At 39.7% G+C, this 17,494-nt stretch overlaps 1 protein-coding gene across 2 annotated transcripts in view; it reads left to right on the forward strand.

Annotated features, from left to right (window-relative positions):
• The window catches only part of cdh4 (cadherin 4, type 1, R-cadherin (retinal)), a 317,295-nt gene that overhangs the window by 190,252 nt on the left and 109,549 nt on the right, over positions 1 to 17,494 (forward strand). For both annotated transcript variants that reach the window (XM_049471659.1, XM_049471660.1), the window contains one exon: positions 8,974 to 9,168. In XM_049471659.1, coding sequence (XP_049327616.1) covers positions 8,974 to 9,168 — 195 coding nt within the window. The remainder of the gene's footprint in view (positions 1 to 8,973; positions 9,169 to 17,494) is intronic.

A 17,494-nucleotide genomic window follows, 5' to 3' on the forward strand; every position in this document is an offset into this window, starting at 1 on the left:
GTTCACTGGCCATTGGTGGACGTGTTCTCTCTGAACGAGCAGTGAAATGGATCACACACTCAAGCCCCAGGTTCCTCTGATCCCCGTCTCATCAATCTACTGTACAATACCCCTGAGAATCGCTCTGAGTGTTTCTAAACTCTTGGGGTTTCCGTCAAGGAATGCTAACGTAGCTAAACATGACTGGAAAACAGTGGGGAGCAGTTAGCATAATGTAGCTCAATTAGCATAGTGCTTACTTGATACCATTTATAATTCATGATAGGGGTCAGTTATAATCTTATTGATACATTTATTGTGTCCAGTGAAGGACCGTGTGCCTCAGATGTAATTACAAGGAATGATTCATGCTGTAATGCTAATGATGAATCAATGTGGATAGCACCCAATTAGCATTATGAAAATGACATCATGCTGATTGGTGGCAACTTATTTGCATTAATTGTCAGCAGAATTAGCATGAGTGGTGGTGAAGGATAAGGCCTGCCGTTGTTGATTATATTAATGATAATCAAGTAATCTGCCTGTGCTTTTTTTAAATACAGTAATAAAAAATAGAGATGCTTCATGGGGTGCACTGAGTGATGACATCTTAATCCAGAACCTGTTTTGGTTCTTTTTCAGAGAACCGTGTTTGTAATAGAGAGACCCCCTGAAGGTCTGAAGCCTTTACTTGATAATGTTGAATAAAGGTTATTCACACTCTTAGTACTGTAATCTCAATTACAATAACAAAATGTGCTTCTTATGCATTGTAATAGTGCAAAATTAGTTTTAATAATTCCAAAACCCACTGTTAGGGAAAAGTATTGGGACACCTGCTCATTCTATGCTTCACTGTCCCAGGAAGACTTTCTACTAGATTTTGGAGCATTGATTGCATTCAGTAACAATAGATGGATGTTGTTCAGCATGTTGGATGATGACTTCAATCCCAAAAGTATTGAATGGAGCACCAACCATCATTCCAGAGAACACAGTTATTTCACTTCTCCACAGATTAATGCTGGGGGGCTTAATACCTATCTAGCTATCTATTCACCTGGCATTAGGCGTGGTTCCAATAGGTTAATCTTGTTCATCTTCTTCAGAGTCATAATCTAATGGCATTATACTTCTACAGGAAAGCATTTGCACATCTGTGTCAGCATCAGCCGAATGCGTTATTGCATGATTAGAATGTTAAAAGGTGTTCCCACAAATATTTTAATCATAAGCTCATAAAACATAAGATTAAAATACCATTGATTATCTTGTCCCAGTGGCTCCTTGGGTCAAGGGTGGATATGTTTATTAGGCAGCGAGTAAACAGTCAGTTCTTGATGAAGTTGATGATGTTGAAGAAAAAAAAAGACGAGTTACAATTTGAGACATGAATATGATTCCTGGAAATCTTGCAGGTCGTTTGGGGCGGAGTATTCTCAGTGTGCGATGGTCAGTTTCCTTCAGTGTCTAAGAGAGAATAATTAGTGAACCAGCGTCAGAGTCATGGATGCCCAAGATTCACTCAAGCTCATGGAGGCTCCACCCACCTCACAACTTCTTCTGTAACATATGAAGGGTTCCAGATACCACAGCACACCTTCACCTTCTCACCTGGTCACATGGATTCCATGTTTTGATGGATCAGAGCTGTTTTGGCCACATAAAGGAAATAATACTGTTGTTAGATTTTAGGCATGTGGTTTGATGTTCTTCTAAAACTCACTTTAATAAATTCAAAATACTGACTAATTTCTTTAAGCCTTTATCTATAATTAACTGCCAGACATTGAATACTTGAAATTGAAATTTTGAACCATTTTTTAAAATATTACCATTATTAAAAATATTATTTTTTAATATTTATATGAGTTGTGCTTGAAAGGGTTGCTATCACTTGAGGTCCTACACACCAGGCTGAGAGGGAATGCACAGGCTCCACTGGTGTGTAATAGGAAAGCTCCTGATGGTGTTGCATGTGGAATAATTTCGCCCGGTGGAACAATAAGCTCCAGATGTGTGCGGCAGGGCTGCGGGCTGACTGATGCCCAGACGGGCCTCTCCTTGGCTGGGTAGAGGAGGGGGTAGCCAGCTGGCTGGGCTGGTGCTTCTGGAGCACTGGAGCTAGGGGGAGCTCGGGGCAATCCAGGCAGCCATTTCACACTCACTGACTCCTAAATGTGTGTGTGTGTGAGTGTGTCCTCCCACAAACACACACACACACACATACACACATATCCTCCCTGTCAGCTGTAGCGTCCCACAGCACAACGGGCCTGTTCTGGTTTATTTTTTCGCGCCCTCCTTTGTAATCACGGCGGCGTTTGTTGGCCTGCCAACAGAATAAGTCTTTTCATTAGGCATGCTGTTGTAAGTGCCGTCTCGTGCTGGCTTTGCCATGATATGATGCATTAGCCCGCTCTGAAGCCCGCCTCGGCCCTTTTGGCAAAGGCGCTCGCAGGAATGCGATGGAAAGAGCCAGGGCGCGAGCTGTGATTGGATGAGCACGGCCTATTATCGGAGTTGTCCCTGTTTGTCAGCCGAGGCTGAGGCTGCTGCGGCTGCCGCTATCTGCTGTGGGGAGGAAGCGATGGAGAGTGGGAGAGTAAGTGAGAGAGAGAGAGAGAGAGAGAGAGAGAGAAAGGACAAATGCTCAGTGTTAATGAACAGATCTGGGTAGAGAGAGATAAGAGTTTTATCAGTGTTGGAACACATTGGGCCGGGGCAGCATGGCTGTGTACACACAGCGGAGCGCTGGAGCATCACTGTGACACTCCTGCAGAGTGGACCATGGCCTCTCAGGAAGGTCAAACCAGCGGCCAGGCACAGCAGAGACCCGATTCCATGTGCATGCAGTCGTGATTACATATATACGTACTACCAAATAAAAAAAAAAAAATGTGTTTGTAACATTCACTTTGATTTTTATTTGATTGCAGACAGTAAGAATATGAGATATTTTCGTTTTGTTTGCTCAGCTTCAGCTTTATTTATGTAGCATTTGTAATGTTGCCAAAGTGATTAAATTGTTTTCAGGTGTTATTTTGTACCATTCTATATGCAAATCCTTCTTAAAGTCTTCAACAATATGAAATCATGATTAGTGCATTTTTCATTTCATAATTCTCAGCACATTTTCTATTGGAACAGGTCAAGACTGCAGATAGAGACCTCTTAATTTACAGACATGTCTTTGTAATAATGTGTGCAGCATGTGGTTTTACATTGTCTTGTGGAACTGCTTTTGCACTAGATAATTATCATCATGAAATTGTTATAAATCCCCTGTTGACATCACCTGTTTGAAATCACATAATTGTTTTTGTTTTTTATTACTACTCCTGAATTGCCAATATCCCAATGTTTTTGGAATGTCTTGAAGGCCTGAAATGCAGTAATGGATTTTATCACTAAAAGGAATAAAGTTGAGCAGATCTTCCAGCAATATCTTGAGTTCCACACTGTCTGCAATCAAATAAAAGCCATGTCAAGTATTTCAAATGTAAGAAACACTGTTTTTGTCTAAATGCACCGCAGACACACTACTTGTTTCCTTGGTAAAAACGTTGCCTTTTCAAAGCAAACAGTCTTAAAAGCAAACAGGCTAACAACTTTTCTTGGAATCAATCTTCGTCAAGGTCTGAACTTAGCCTTCTACCTGTGTGCCAGTGCATGATGTCAAGAGTAATATCTCACCCTCACCAGTCAGCTTGATCTCCGGCTGTCTTTTTCTCTCAGCTCCATCGTTCTTCTCTCTCTCTCTCTGTCTCTCTCCCTCTCTTTCTCTCCACTGCTTTCTTTCCATTTCACCCCTTTCACACAATTATTCCACCTGCCACCCATGAAAAGCTTGCCTGCAGCCCATCTCTCTTCCTCTGCACTGTGACACAACCCCCTCTTCCTCCTTTCCTCCCTCATCCTCCCTCCTACTCTCTCTCTCTCTTTCTTCCCCTCTCTCTATCTCTCTCTCTAACTCTCTCCCGGTCTTCCTCTCTCAGTCTCTCAACAGCAGATACCAGCAAATGTTGTTGATGAGCCGAGGTGAAGCGGAAGAGATTTTATCAGCGCTTCACATCTGCCCTCCTCCTCCATCATCCTTCGTTCTCTCCCGCCCTCCCTCTGCTGCAATCATCCAGCCTTCCATCCCCTGAGCCTGCCCCCAGCCCCTGCACTCAAATCCGGCTCACCATGAAGAATTAAAATAAAAGACAGGAGTGGGAAAATACAATACATTTGCTCAGGCTTTGGCTTATGTCTTGCCAGGCTGTCCTGCTGACAAACCTGATTTTTCTGCCATTGATAGGCTGACCTGGCTGCTGATACTTGAGTTGACAGTGAGGAATAGAGATAAAGAGAAAGAGAGATGGAGAGAGGGATTGAGATGTGGATAGAATGCTTATTTTGTTTTTTGTTGTTTTTATAGGTAAAACAGCCCATTGTAGACTTCTCAGGTGTCTGGAACCATATGTGTCTTTGATTCATTTGATTAATTCTGTATAAATAGGGTTGGATTCTCAGAAAGATATTACATCTAGATGTTCTTCATTGTAACAATATCGTATTTGACGGTTTGTAAGGCACACTGTATTTTAAGGCGCACTGTCAAGGAACTTCTATTTTCTGGTCTATTTTCACAAGATTATAAGGCGCATTTTAAGTGACAATAGTAAGGAACAAGGGTGTCGCACAGTAATCTGTTCAGATTTCTCTCCTGAAAACTGTTTATTTACGTAAGTAAATCGCTTTTGTTTATTTAAAACAACGCTAGCCGCAGTTAGCAGCGCCTAGCGCTAGTACATGCCGGCCGACAGCGTTACACTGAGGAACCAGAGCACTGTCACCTAGAAGCTAGCTTAGTGTGGTTAGCGGCTAATGCTAATACTGCTCCAGCCTCGGTGCTGGAGAAACTTCAATGAAACTCATTTATAATGCTGGACTTCATCGGACCTTACAACCTGACTGATGTATAAGGGCATGACATCTGCTGGTGTTGATCTACTCTGTTTTATCAAGTCCAAAGTCAGTGCAGTGTTTTCCCGGAAAATCTTGTCTTATATAATATTCTAATTTTCAAAATTTTCATTGTTTGTAAGCCATAATCATCAATAATCAATAAAAAAAACACTTAAAATAGATCACTCTGTGTGTAATACATCTATATAATATGTTTCCTGTTTTGAACTGAATTACTAAAATAAAGTAACTTTTCAATAATATTCAAAAAAAAATTTAGATGCACTAGAATTTTACTTGATCTGACTTTTCCTATCAGTAGAGACCCTTAATTTAGAATGCTGTGTCTATGTAGATCACGACAAGGCATATAATACAGAACCATACATGACCAATTTGGTGTCAGGTCATAACTACATCCATTTTTTTATTGTTAGTACTTTTACACCCCATTTGAAAATCTCACTGTTCTTCACATAGTATGAACATTTCATACCAAATGAACTGAAAGTAATGATCCAGAATAGCTTAAAAGGTCATTATTATAATATACATTAAAGCTTTCTTCTTTTGTAATGATGTGATGATATGTGATACAAGGTCATGATGATTGGATGATATCTAAATATATTAAATGTAATGGGCCTTTTACACCAACTGTTCTTAAGAAGAAACCTCTTCTTCTTTATACTTTGGGGTCACTAAATGTGCCGGAACATCAAATCCATTGTTTTTCAATATATTTATTTATGCTTATTTTTCATTGGCAGTAATACACTGCTGCTGATATACTTATCATTTTCTTCATATTGGTACTACAGTCATCCAGACAATGAAGGAACACATAAGGATTATGTGTTATACAAACCAAAATACTCTGTGAAGCATTTAGGTTTTTCTGTGAAGCTGTTAACTTGCTGATGAGCTGAGGAGAAGCAGAATAGATTTTATCAGCGCTTAAAATCTGCCCTACATACTAAATAGTAAAAAACTAGACAGTATTAGTAAATAGTTCCCAATAGGGAAATACCAGTAGACTTTTAGAAATCTACACATCTAGAACACATATTAGAGAATACTTGATATCAGTGACTGAAAGAAATCTTAATTCTTTCCTACATTTTTACATCTTCTGTTTATCTTTCAGTTGTCAACCACCAGTTGCAGCGTCAAATCATCCAGATCAAAATTTTATTAGAATTTTTTTGCGATATGCTGAAAGTTATGCGGCAGAAACAAGTCAGTGAAGCCTCAGCTTGCTCGATTGGTCGTCTAAGCCTCGTCCTTGGCCTTTGAATCACGTCAGGGTCAACACCAGCTGCACTGTTTTCCTGTCACTGTTAATGAGGTGGCATTTTATCAGTCTGCTCCTGTTTGGTACATGGCCATGCACTCGTGGGAAATGTCATAGCATACGTCAGTGTTGAACTGCTCTGTCATGTCAGCTGGCTAGCACAAGCTTGGCTGTGATTTGTCACGGTGATTGGTCCTTTCAGTGGAAACCCCACAGCGGCCTTAATAATCCCTCTCCTGGACTCAGGTGTTCTCGTGCCGAGCGAGGATTGTTTTGTAGCCTTGACCCTGACAAGCGTGGTTAAAAATGACAAGACTGAGCATGTGATGGTTATGGAAGGAAACGTGTGTGTATGTTTTGGGCTTCATGTTTCATCCGATGGAGATATCAGTTTGGTATGTGATTCTTTTGACAATTTAGTCACACTTCACACTCTCAAAGTTAGTTCCCAGTGCTGGTTGCCTCTAGTGTTATGGTAGGTGATTCTTTTGCCAATTTAGTCACACTTCACACTTTCAAAGTTAGTTACGAGTGCTGGTTGCCTCTAGTGTTACTGTATCACCAATCTGTAGATATTACAGTTTTAAAATACCAGCTTTGCTTTTTTTTTTACAAATATAGAAATACACCATGCAGTTGTGTGAGTGCATCTCCAGTGTAGCAAATTTGTTGGCCTCTTGAATCCTGACCTCTGAACAATTTATTCTCTTGAATCTTGACTTTAGTATGGAACAACTTGACCTCTTGAATCTTGATGTCAGTATCAAACACTTTGGCCTCTTAAAGATTGATCTCAGTAACAACCCTCTTTACCCCTTAAAACTGCACTATAGTGTCAAACACCTTTCTTCCATGAATCTTGATCTCATTCTCAAACACCTTGGCCTTTTGAATCTTGACCTCAGTATCAAACACCGTTATCGTTTGAATCTTGGCATCAAATAACTTAATACCTTAAATCTTTAACTTGATACCTTAAATCTTCAACTCAGTGTTAAACACCTTGCCCCTTAAATCTTTACCTCAGTATTAAACACCTTGCCCCGTTAAATCTTGACCTCAGTATTAAACACCTTGTCCCCTTCAATTTTGACCTCAGTACTGAACACCTCAGAATCTTGACCTCAGTATTAAACACCATGGCCCTTTGAATCTTGACCTCAGTATCAAACACCTTGGCCCATTGAATCTTGACCTCAGCGTTAAACACCTTGGCCCTTTAAATCTTGACATCAATATCAAACACCCTAACCCATTAAATCTTGACCTCAGTATTAAACACCATGTCTCCTTGAATCTTGACCTCAGTATCGAACACCTTGGCCCCTTAATTTTGACCTCAGTATTAAACACCTTGGCCCCTTAAGTCTTGACCTCAGTATTAAATGCTTTGGCCTCTTGAATCTTGACCTCAATATTAAATACCTTGGCCCCTTGAATCTTGACCTTAATATTAAACACCTTGCCCCCTTAAATCTTGACCTCAATATTAAACACCTTTCCCCCTTAAATCTTGACCTCAATATTAAACAACTTGCCCCCTTGAATCTTGACCTCAGTTTTAAACACCTTGCCCCCTTGAATCTTGACCTCAGTATTAAACATTTTGGCTCATTGAATCTTTTTTTTGCCCTGAATCTTGACATCAATATCAAAAACCCTAACCCCTTGAATTTTGACCTCAGTATCAAACACTACCAATCTCTTGAATCTTTACCTCAGTATCAAACACTTTGACCTCTTAAAGATTCATCTTTTCAACACAACTTCTCTATAAGTATCGACTCTCTCTCTCTCTCTCTCACCGACAAAGGTTGCTAGGAACCTGGGTGTTCTGGTTGATGACCAACTCTCCTTCACGCACCATGTGGCCTCAGTTGCTCGGTCCTGCCGCTTTGCGCTCTATAACATCCGAAAAATTAGACCGTTCTTGACGCAACAGGCCACCCAACTCCTGGTGCAATCGGTCGTCATCTCACGCCTCGACTACTGCAATGCCCTGCTAACTGGCCTCCTGGCCTGTGTAGTAAAACCACTCCAGATGATCCAGAACGCAGCAGCACGTCTGGTCTTCAACCAGCCAAAACGGGCACATGTCACCCCGCTGCTCATTGAGCTCCATTGGCTACCAGTTGATGCTCGCATCAAATTCAAAGCTCTTACTATCGCCTACAAGGTGATGACAGAACAGGCTCCTTCCTACCTGCACTCGCTCCTGAAGGCTTACGCTACCTCCCGGCCGCTGCGCTCCTCCAATGAACGTCGCCTCGCTTTGCCAAACATTCACACAAAGCAATCCAGACTGTTCTCATACAGAGTTCCCCAATGGTGGAACAAACTACCTTCCACTACCAGATCAGGAGAATCTCTCACTATCTTTAAGAGACTCCTGAAGACAGAGCTCTTCAAAGAGCACTTACTCTCTTAACACCTCTAACACACTAACTACTTCTAACCTCATTTCCTTCTTCCCCTCCTTCACTCCTCTATCCTTTTATTCCCCTTTGACCTCCTTTTATCCCTATCCAAAGATGTTTTACCTTTAAACTTATTTTACATTGTACTTGACTATTGTAAGTCGCTTTGGACAAAAGCGTCTGCCAAATGTAATGTAATGTAATGTTATGTAATGTAATCTCAATATCAAACAACTTGACCCCCAAAATCTTGATTTTGTTGTGATCTTGAAATTGTAATAAAACCTAAAAATGTGTGTCATAAAACTTATTATTTTGTTTTAACAGATGGTTGGGGAGGCAGCTTTCCACCCAAGATCTCACCACAACCACTACCCCAATCCAAGAGTCATCACTTTCCCACGGCGACACCAGCGAAGCTCCTCCACCAATGGCCTCCGCCGGCAGAAAAGAGACTGGGTCATTCCACCAATCAACGTGCCTGAAAACTCCAGAGGGCCTTTCCCCCAAATGCTTGTCAGGGTGAGTGACAGTTATGAGTGGCATCTTATGCACATATTATGAGCAGCATCAGACACAGCTGCAATTTCTTCCCAAGTGGGTTGAGCTACAAACTTTTGAGGAAGTTCATAAAATCTTTACACGCGTAGCTTTATACTCACAATGACTTTGTCACCAAACTTCATGGAGAATTTTTCACAGCAACTCTTCATTTATTAATCAGTCACAGAAATCAGTAAAACAGAAGCTGCATTAATAATTTCATGCTGAACTGCAAAATGCTGAACCCCTCTACTTTGACAGAATTTGACAGAAGTTTTTGAAAGACACTTTTAGCCAAGGGGTCTGCAGATTCTTACAAAAGGTCTTAAATTCGTTTAGCTAAAAAATGACTGGGTTTGTCTTAAGATGTCTTTAATTCTCTTAAAGGTTTTAAAATGTAACAGACATTAAAGACGATTCTGGCTTTCCAAATTTGATATGCAAATTAGCTTGCTTAGTGAACCATTGGCATTACTTATGGCTTTGGGGGGCTACCATCTATACGTGATGTTACTAGTATAGATGTTTACTGAGAAATGGTAAAAGTGTAAACTTAATTAAAACTAGTTGGAAAACTCTGATTTTGCACTACATTCTATTTTAATAGTTACGTTTATATTTGTTTAAAATTTATATTAATCCATGTTTGTTAGAAATGTTACATTTGCAGGAAAGTACAGGAATCACCAGCTTACTCTAAAGTGAAATTAAGGAAATTTAACCCATAAGAGCCTAGTTTTTAATATTTATTCAAAATAACTGAATCAGTTTAATTAAATGAGCAGCTTATTAATCTAATTCTTACTGTGATAACATGGTCACTTGATTGGTTTAAATTTAAAATTGCAGTGTAACACGTCACAAACAACAAGAAATTTTATTACTTGTATTTCTTGTGTTTGTATTGTTCAATAGTTCAAAAACACACTTCAAAAATAAGCTGTTTCACACAGTCCCTGTGATGCTCTCAGGATGTTCAGTATATGTCATTTAGGGACTTAAAATGAGTTAAAATGCAGGACAGAGTGCTGTACAAAACATTACACATCTTTTAATGTGTCTCTCACACGTACATCACCATTATCTTAATTGCCTTATAAAGTGTTAAATTGAATTTCTCTATACCTGCAGAGAACATATCTGTCTTCACCCTTGGATTCATATACACTTTCTATGAATTATTACCAAAAGAGTGCATTGCTAGCTCTCAGGCCTTCCTGCCAGAGACTCAGACACACACTTTGAAACAGAAGACCCTGTGGACCCTCATTCCAGTGAAGTAGTAGGAGACTGGAGAGGTATAAAAGCACGGCATCACAGGTGAAGGTTGTTGAGAGCCTCCATCCAGACAGAGCTCCCGTGTCTGCGGTGGAGAGCTCTCCTCAGGTAAAGAGAGGCTTCATGTCTCTCTAGCAGAGTCAAGGCTTGACATGGAGGAATCATCTGTGATGGGGTTCAACAGTGGAAACTCATCAGTCTGCTGCTGCTGATGCTTAGACGGTGAAAACGCTTGGGTTTCTTAAGAATTAAGATGCATATGGATGAGTTGAGATTCCTGTAAAGGATTTAGTCACTTATTTTCTCTATTTGGACACATATATTGTAGATATAACTAAATTGATCAAGCATAACATTTTGACATTATGTTTTGCTGGTATGAGTGGAATATTTCACTGTTGTGGAGCAACAAATAAGCCTCTCTGACTTTACATCTGCATGATGAATCAGCTAGGTACACTGTAAAACCCAATAAGTTGACTAAACTCAAAACTTTTGTTGTAACCGATTACCTAATAAATTTTAAGTTCATGTAATATAATTTTTAAGTACAATGAACTTAACAAATACATATACATATATATATATTTAAAATGAATATTTTCCTGAACTTGTATTTAGCCTTATTTCTGGTTTCATTCAACTATTTTTTAAATACTCATGGAAAAGTATATGAAAAAAACCAGTAAAGAATTAAAAGTACTGAGAGCACAGCGAAAACACAGAGTAACGACACTTGCTCTACAGCCTACAAAACAGAGACCAATCAATTTAATCATAATATGTGATCTACAAGTTTACCTAAGGTAGCCCCGGGTGAATCACTACACACTGATGGTGAGTGTCTGTCAGAAACTGTTGGACACACCCAGTATGCAAATAGATTGTGACAGAAGCCAATGGAAAAGAAGCTGCTAATGACAACAGACTAAACTCAGTTATTATAAGTTGATTCAACTCAAAGATCTCAGTTTAAATGTTTATATGTGCCCACAAATGTTCAACTAACTCAAAATAGTTAAGTATTGTTTAGAAATCTCCAATTTTATGTAAAACAGACTTAATTTATTTGAGTTCAAACAACTCTACACTCCGTGTGATTTTGTGTTTAGTTAGAAGAACTAATATAATCAAGTTGTGTGAACTTACAATAAAATGAGTTCAGAGAACTTCAAACTGTAAATTAAAAAATGCTTGAAAAAATGTGATTTCTACCAAATTTTAGTATAATACACTGGTCAATTCTCTTTCCACAGCAGGGTTCATACAGCTTTCCCATTGGCTCCTGGCACCATATATTTGCATATTGGGTGTGGCCTCTCACTTACTTAGCATCTTTGTGTTGTCTGTTGCCCAAAGCTACCTTATCCCAGGCATGCTTTAATCTAATGTGAGTGTTTATTGCCAAGCCTAAGTGTAGTAGGCTGTAAGAGCAAAGCACCTTTGTTCTGTATTCCTATTTGTTAGTTTGTTGGCTTGGTGTTGCAGAGTTCAATCTTAGTCTGCTGTGACATGCTGCAGCATAGTGTTATGTACTGTCAGTATTGGCGAGTCTATGAAAATATGCTAGATATGCAGAACTTATATACAGACATTAAATAAACGAAGTTCTTTAAGCTTGCAATACTTGAAAAAATATTGTTTAGTTAGTTAAACTATTTTTGTGTAATTAAAACTCAGATATGTTGAATAAACTTAAAATGTTATATATTTACAATTTAACTGAGTCTAAGCAAAATGATAACTTGACTGAGTTAAGTTAAGTTGCCAATTTTTTTGGACAGGGAGTGGACACAATGTTTAAAAACTCCAGCAGCCCTGCTGTGACTGATCCACTCGTACCAACACAACATACTCTAACACACCAACACCATGCCAGTCTTACTCATTGCACTGCTGAAAATGATGCAACACCTAAATAATACACTGATTATTATTGGCTCTACTTAACTCAGTCAAGTGATCATTTTGATTTGACTCAGTAAAGTTGTAAATATATAAAATTTTTACTTTATTCATCTTAATTGAGTCAAACCAAGATGATAAATTAGTAACAATGTTTTAGTTTAGCTCAACTATTTTTTGTGAAGTATTGTGCGCTTAAACATATATATATATATATATATATATATATATATATATATATATATATATATATATATATATACTCATAAAATATTTAGCAGCTTTGTGCAGAACCACAAATACTGACAGAATAATATTACAGCAGTGCAAGAACAAACACTGCAGCTCCAAAGCAAACCTACTGTGATCACTCGGGACACAGATTAATGGTAACTTGCTCTTACAGCCTACGACACTGAGACCTGATAATCAACTCATGTGTTGAACTAATACATGCCTAGGATAAGGTAGCTTTGGGCAACAGACAACTCAAAGATGGTAAATAAGGGAACGACCACACCCAATATGCAAATATATGGTGCTAGGAGCCAATAAAAAACTGAATGAACCCACACTGTAGAAAAAGCCTTGGTACATGTGTAGTATACTAAAAGTTGGTTGAAATCATGTTTTTTCATTGGCTCAGAAAGCGTAGCTGCTCTATTGTGGTCTTGACCATTGCATGTAAGGAAAGGAGGATAATAAAGTGCGCAGAGAAACAGAAGAACTACAGTCTGTAGTTATATAAACTACAAAGTGAGCCTATATGCTTAGAGAAGCTGAAGACATAGATAATGGTAGAAATTGTAGAAACAAGGAGTTGGTCTTAACACAGTGTAAAGTGTGTGTAGAGTAGAGTGTGTAGAGGCTCAGCTCTGTCTTATCTGTCCTACAGCCTCTGAGTCTGAGCTGAGCTGTCCATGGGCAGTCTTCATCCTCACCTACTCCCTCCTGCCCATTTGTACCTCTCAGATTACACGCAGGGATTACAGCAGTCTCTATCCTCACACACAAACACACTTACACACACTTACACACACCCAAACCCAAAGAGGCCAGATTAACCACTAAAGCTCAAACCACCCACAATGATGAAGCTGGTGAGCGTGAAAGGAGTTTGGAATCGGCTGGAGAAATGTTTTCGATAACCTCATCCCACCTTTGCCATTTAAGATGTCTGGGTTTAGCAGACCTCTCTTGGTGGGTGTTTACTTGTAGCATGTTTTCTAAGACCCTGTTTTCGTTGGGACATTTGTCAGAAGAAAGTAAGTAAGTGAGTGAGGAGGGGGGGTAGTGCTACAACTGAGGATCAGCTTGGGCTGTAAGATGCAATATCCAGCTGCCAGAGGGAAACACATTTAAGTAACATTGTTTTATGTGCAGGTGAGGTTGGAACCATAATAATAAACAAAGCTAAATCTGCTGTGACTGATTTCCCTACGCTATCTATCCAGCCTACACTCTTAAAGAGTGTATCCACCCTCTCAGCTCATTTAAAAAGACGCATGAACATGTGGAGGCAGAGCTTAGTGAGGAGAGAGCATGGTTGAAAGCATTCAAATAAAGCAACCAGTGAGAGAGTCATCATTAGGAAATCTGTGCCCATCACCCATCAGTACATAGTAATGAGGATAAGTCACATTAATTGAGTTACAGATGCAGCAAAGCTTTAATCACTACGACATACACAAGCCAGGTTTAAAGCCAGAAGATATTGTTTAAGTGTAAAATATCATTGGAGCCAAACCATTTCAGAGCTTTTTGGATCCATTTTTGGATTTGATGAAGACCCATTTTTGTGAGACATGAGAGGGTCTGATTAGAAACCTTGATATCTCCTTCATTATCCCTTTGGGGTCTATAATCATGCCAGTGCTTCAAATGAAGGGTTTTCCGTGTATCTTTAATATCTTTGTAAAATATCATAAAACACCACAGTTAAGAAATGTGTCTTATGTCTCTCTTACTGATTCTCATTTGACTTATTTGTCTGTCATCTGCCTCTTTTTCGTTATTGGTGGATTAGGGTATCTGTCTATATTTTTTGTGAAACTGACCAATGGACGCTCAGGAAATCACTAATGTTGTACTATATAGGAATGCTGTGTTTGATTTTATTCCACGGTTATGCCATTAGGTAGGTCCTAAGTTATTTTTGAATTTAGAATTAGACAATATACAGGCAGCCATGCCTATATAGGACATATATGTGAACATATATGATATTTGTGTCTCAGTAGGAGAAACTACATATTTTATTCTAAATGTTAAAGAGAAGTTGATAAATAAATGTATATTATTTTACATGAACCCCCATTTGTCCTCATACAGGTTTTTTGTGTTTAATTGCACATTGGGGAAATACTGTATATCAAACCAGTATGCATTAGTCTGCTGGTGGTCCAAGATCAGTAGCCACTACATCTCAGAAGGAACCCACCCCTAAGGAATCTCTTAAAAACAGTGATGTCATCTTAGGCAATCGATAGAAATGCATTCAAATAAAGTTACATAACTAGGGGAAGTCAGAAGAAGAAACAAAACCAGAGATCAAAGCCAGGCTGGGTAACAACCATCAAAAGCTCAAACAGAAATTCAGATGCCTCCAAGGGCAGGAACTGAATGTTTCATTGAATTTAAGAGAACCAAGTCTTTTTTAAATTTGTCAACCAGAACATCGACTAGTCTCATCAGACTCTCAGCGTTACATACAGCCTTTCAGATTCTATTCCGGGGGCTTCTATACAGACCCCCCAACTCTTGACATCTTTTTTTCCCCTTCCTCCAGCAAGAGCCTCATGTAGTGAAGTTCACTGCAGTCCAATTTAGCAATTAACCTTTGGAGTGTAATTACTTCTTTTCATCAGTGCAATGAAGCATTGTGCTTCCCTGGTATGAGGCACGCACACACTCGTCTCTCTTCCCCCTAATCGGATAGAGCGGGGAGAGAAAATACACGGCTCCATCGACTAATCTAATAAACAGTGCGACGCGCATTTATCATTGTTTGCACTTTGTTTATCCCCAATTACCTCCAAAATAGAATTCCAATAAAAGCCCCCTCCCAAAATGAAAGCAGTGAATTCATAATTTACTCCCTGCTCCCAATCAATCTGCACTGTTCCTCCACACCCCCACGTAGATAGTCCATTAGCTCGGAGATGAGCTCCAGAACAGGGTGTGCCGCGCCAAAATCAGACAGCTTTTCACTCTGGTGAATACGGTGGGTGCTTGTAGGATGAATAGGATGGTGATGCCGCAGATGGGGATAGTGGCGTTTAGTAGTGGGATAACGTCCTGCATGAAAAAATACAGCATAAAAAAATCCAGCTAGAGTGGAGTCAGTCAATGAGCAGATCTGACATATTTTTTATTACTATTACTATTATTGTTATAATTGCTTTTAGGCTCATTCTAGTGAGTTCTATATGAATTTAGAAAGATTTATTGTTTTGGTCTTTGGGTGGGGGGTGGTGTATGGCTCCTGTGTATGGCCTTTAGGTTAGAGCCCACTCCAGATCCAAAGCCTTACCCAAACTCGGGCCAGGATGAGATTTTCCACCACTTTCCTCTGGCTCTGTTGGGTCGGGCTCAAGAAAATTATGTGTAAAGAAAGCTTACGTTTTTTAATGCAATATTTTACTGTATATAAAGCTATGGTGTAATAGATCACAATATAGCAAAGTAACAAATCACACTGTGATCTAAAAAAAAAAATCATTTTATAATAAACAGGTTTCTTAATTAATAGGCCTATGCTTATGCAGATTTCATTCATTCTAACAACTTAGAGTTGTAGTTAAAAAGGTCAGTTTTAACAGTCTCATTTAATTAGGCTTGGGCTTATAATGGCAGTTTATGGTTTATGGGACAGAAGGTGCATGGGTTTGGGTAGGATTGGGAAGGTTTTTTGGGCCTGATCTAGCTCTACCGTAGATACCCAACTATAGAATGTAATGAATGTTTTTAAAAAAATGGTAATTTTCTGACAGAACATTTTAATTGTCTTTAAAATAATGTACAAGGTACAGCCTTTTGTTTTAATACACAAGATGGCGGCCTTCAAGATGGCGGATATGACCTTCCTGAGATAACCCCACCCATTGCTTGCTGGGGTATTAGGATATGTCATTTTTCTGCGATTTTTGACTCTCCCTGTACTATAAAATCACCAAATATAATAGGACACAAAGGTTGAGAACCTCTGCTTTAGAAAAAGAGAAAGCTACAAGCTATACAGCATGAATTTAACTGTGGAAATGTGGCTCTCCTGCTGGATATCTGCTGACTGTGTGACTCTATTGGGGGGAAAAAAGACAGTAAGGAGGCTGAGTTGAGAAAAAGAGAGAGAGAAAGAGAGACAGTGTAGGGTAAGAGAAAGATTCACAGGTCTCTGTGGGTTTGAGAGGTGATAGGAAAGCGTTAGTTTCAGGTCGTTTGACAGACCTGTGTGACTGCCACCCCCAATCCCCCTCCACTCGTCTGCACAGCTCCTCCCTCCTCGCTCCCAGCAACAAGAGCTCCATCCACTGCATCCACTGAGACTATGGGACAGTGATGGAAAGAGCCCCGGAACGGAAACAGCCCCAGCTTTCGCTTTCCGTCAGGGTGAACATGCTCTGCGTGTAGCACCAGTGTATTTAAAGCCACAGGCTCTCACGCACACAATCCCCCAACCCCCCAACCATCGAACAAACCCAGACTCTATAAGCAAATAAAAGTGTTCCAGGGCACAGTAAAGACCAGTATGTGGAACATAAGCAGTCTTTACTCATCACTAGCACAAGAACAGGAGAGAACGCTTTGTATTTCAGCGGAACTGGTGCTATCTGAAGGCTAAACACCCACGCAAGGCCAAAATCCAGTTATAATCGAAGCAATGTGCCGCATGATTACAGTTCTAGACCTCAAGCGGCTTTTCTGTGCGGCAGACATAATCAGATCACGCCGGCTCTCTGACTAAAGCCATATGTAACCTGCAGCATTAGCGCCTTAGCACCTTGGCGTGTTAGAGCGTTAGAGTGTTAGCGCATTTGCACTTCAGCGCTGATGTAGGTGTAAGTGTCCAGCTGGAGCGCTCGCATCATCCTCCTAAACTAAATTGAGTTAAAAAAAATAAAAA

Source organism: Astyanax mexicanus, chromosome 24, assembly GCF_023375975.1.
Source record: "Astyanax mexicanus isolate ESR-SI-001 chromosome 24, AstMex3_surface, whole genome shotgun sequence".
NCBI lineage: Eukaryota > Metazoa > Chordata > Actinopteri > Characiformes > Acestrorhamphidae > Astyanax > Astyanax mexicanus.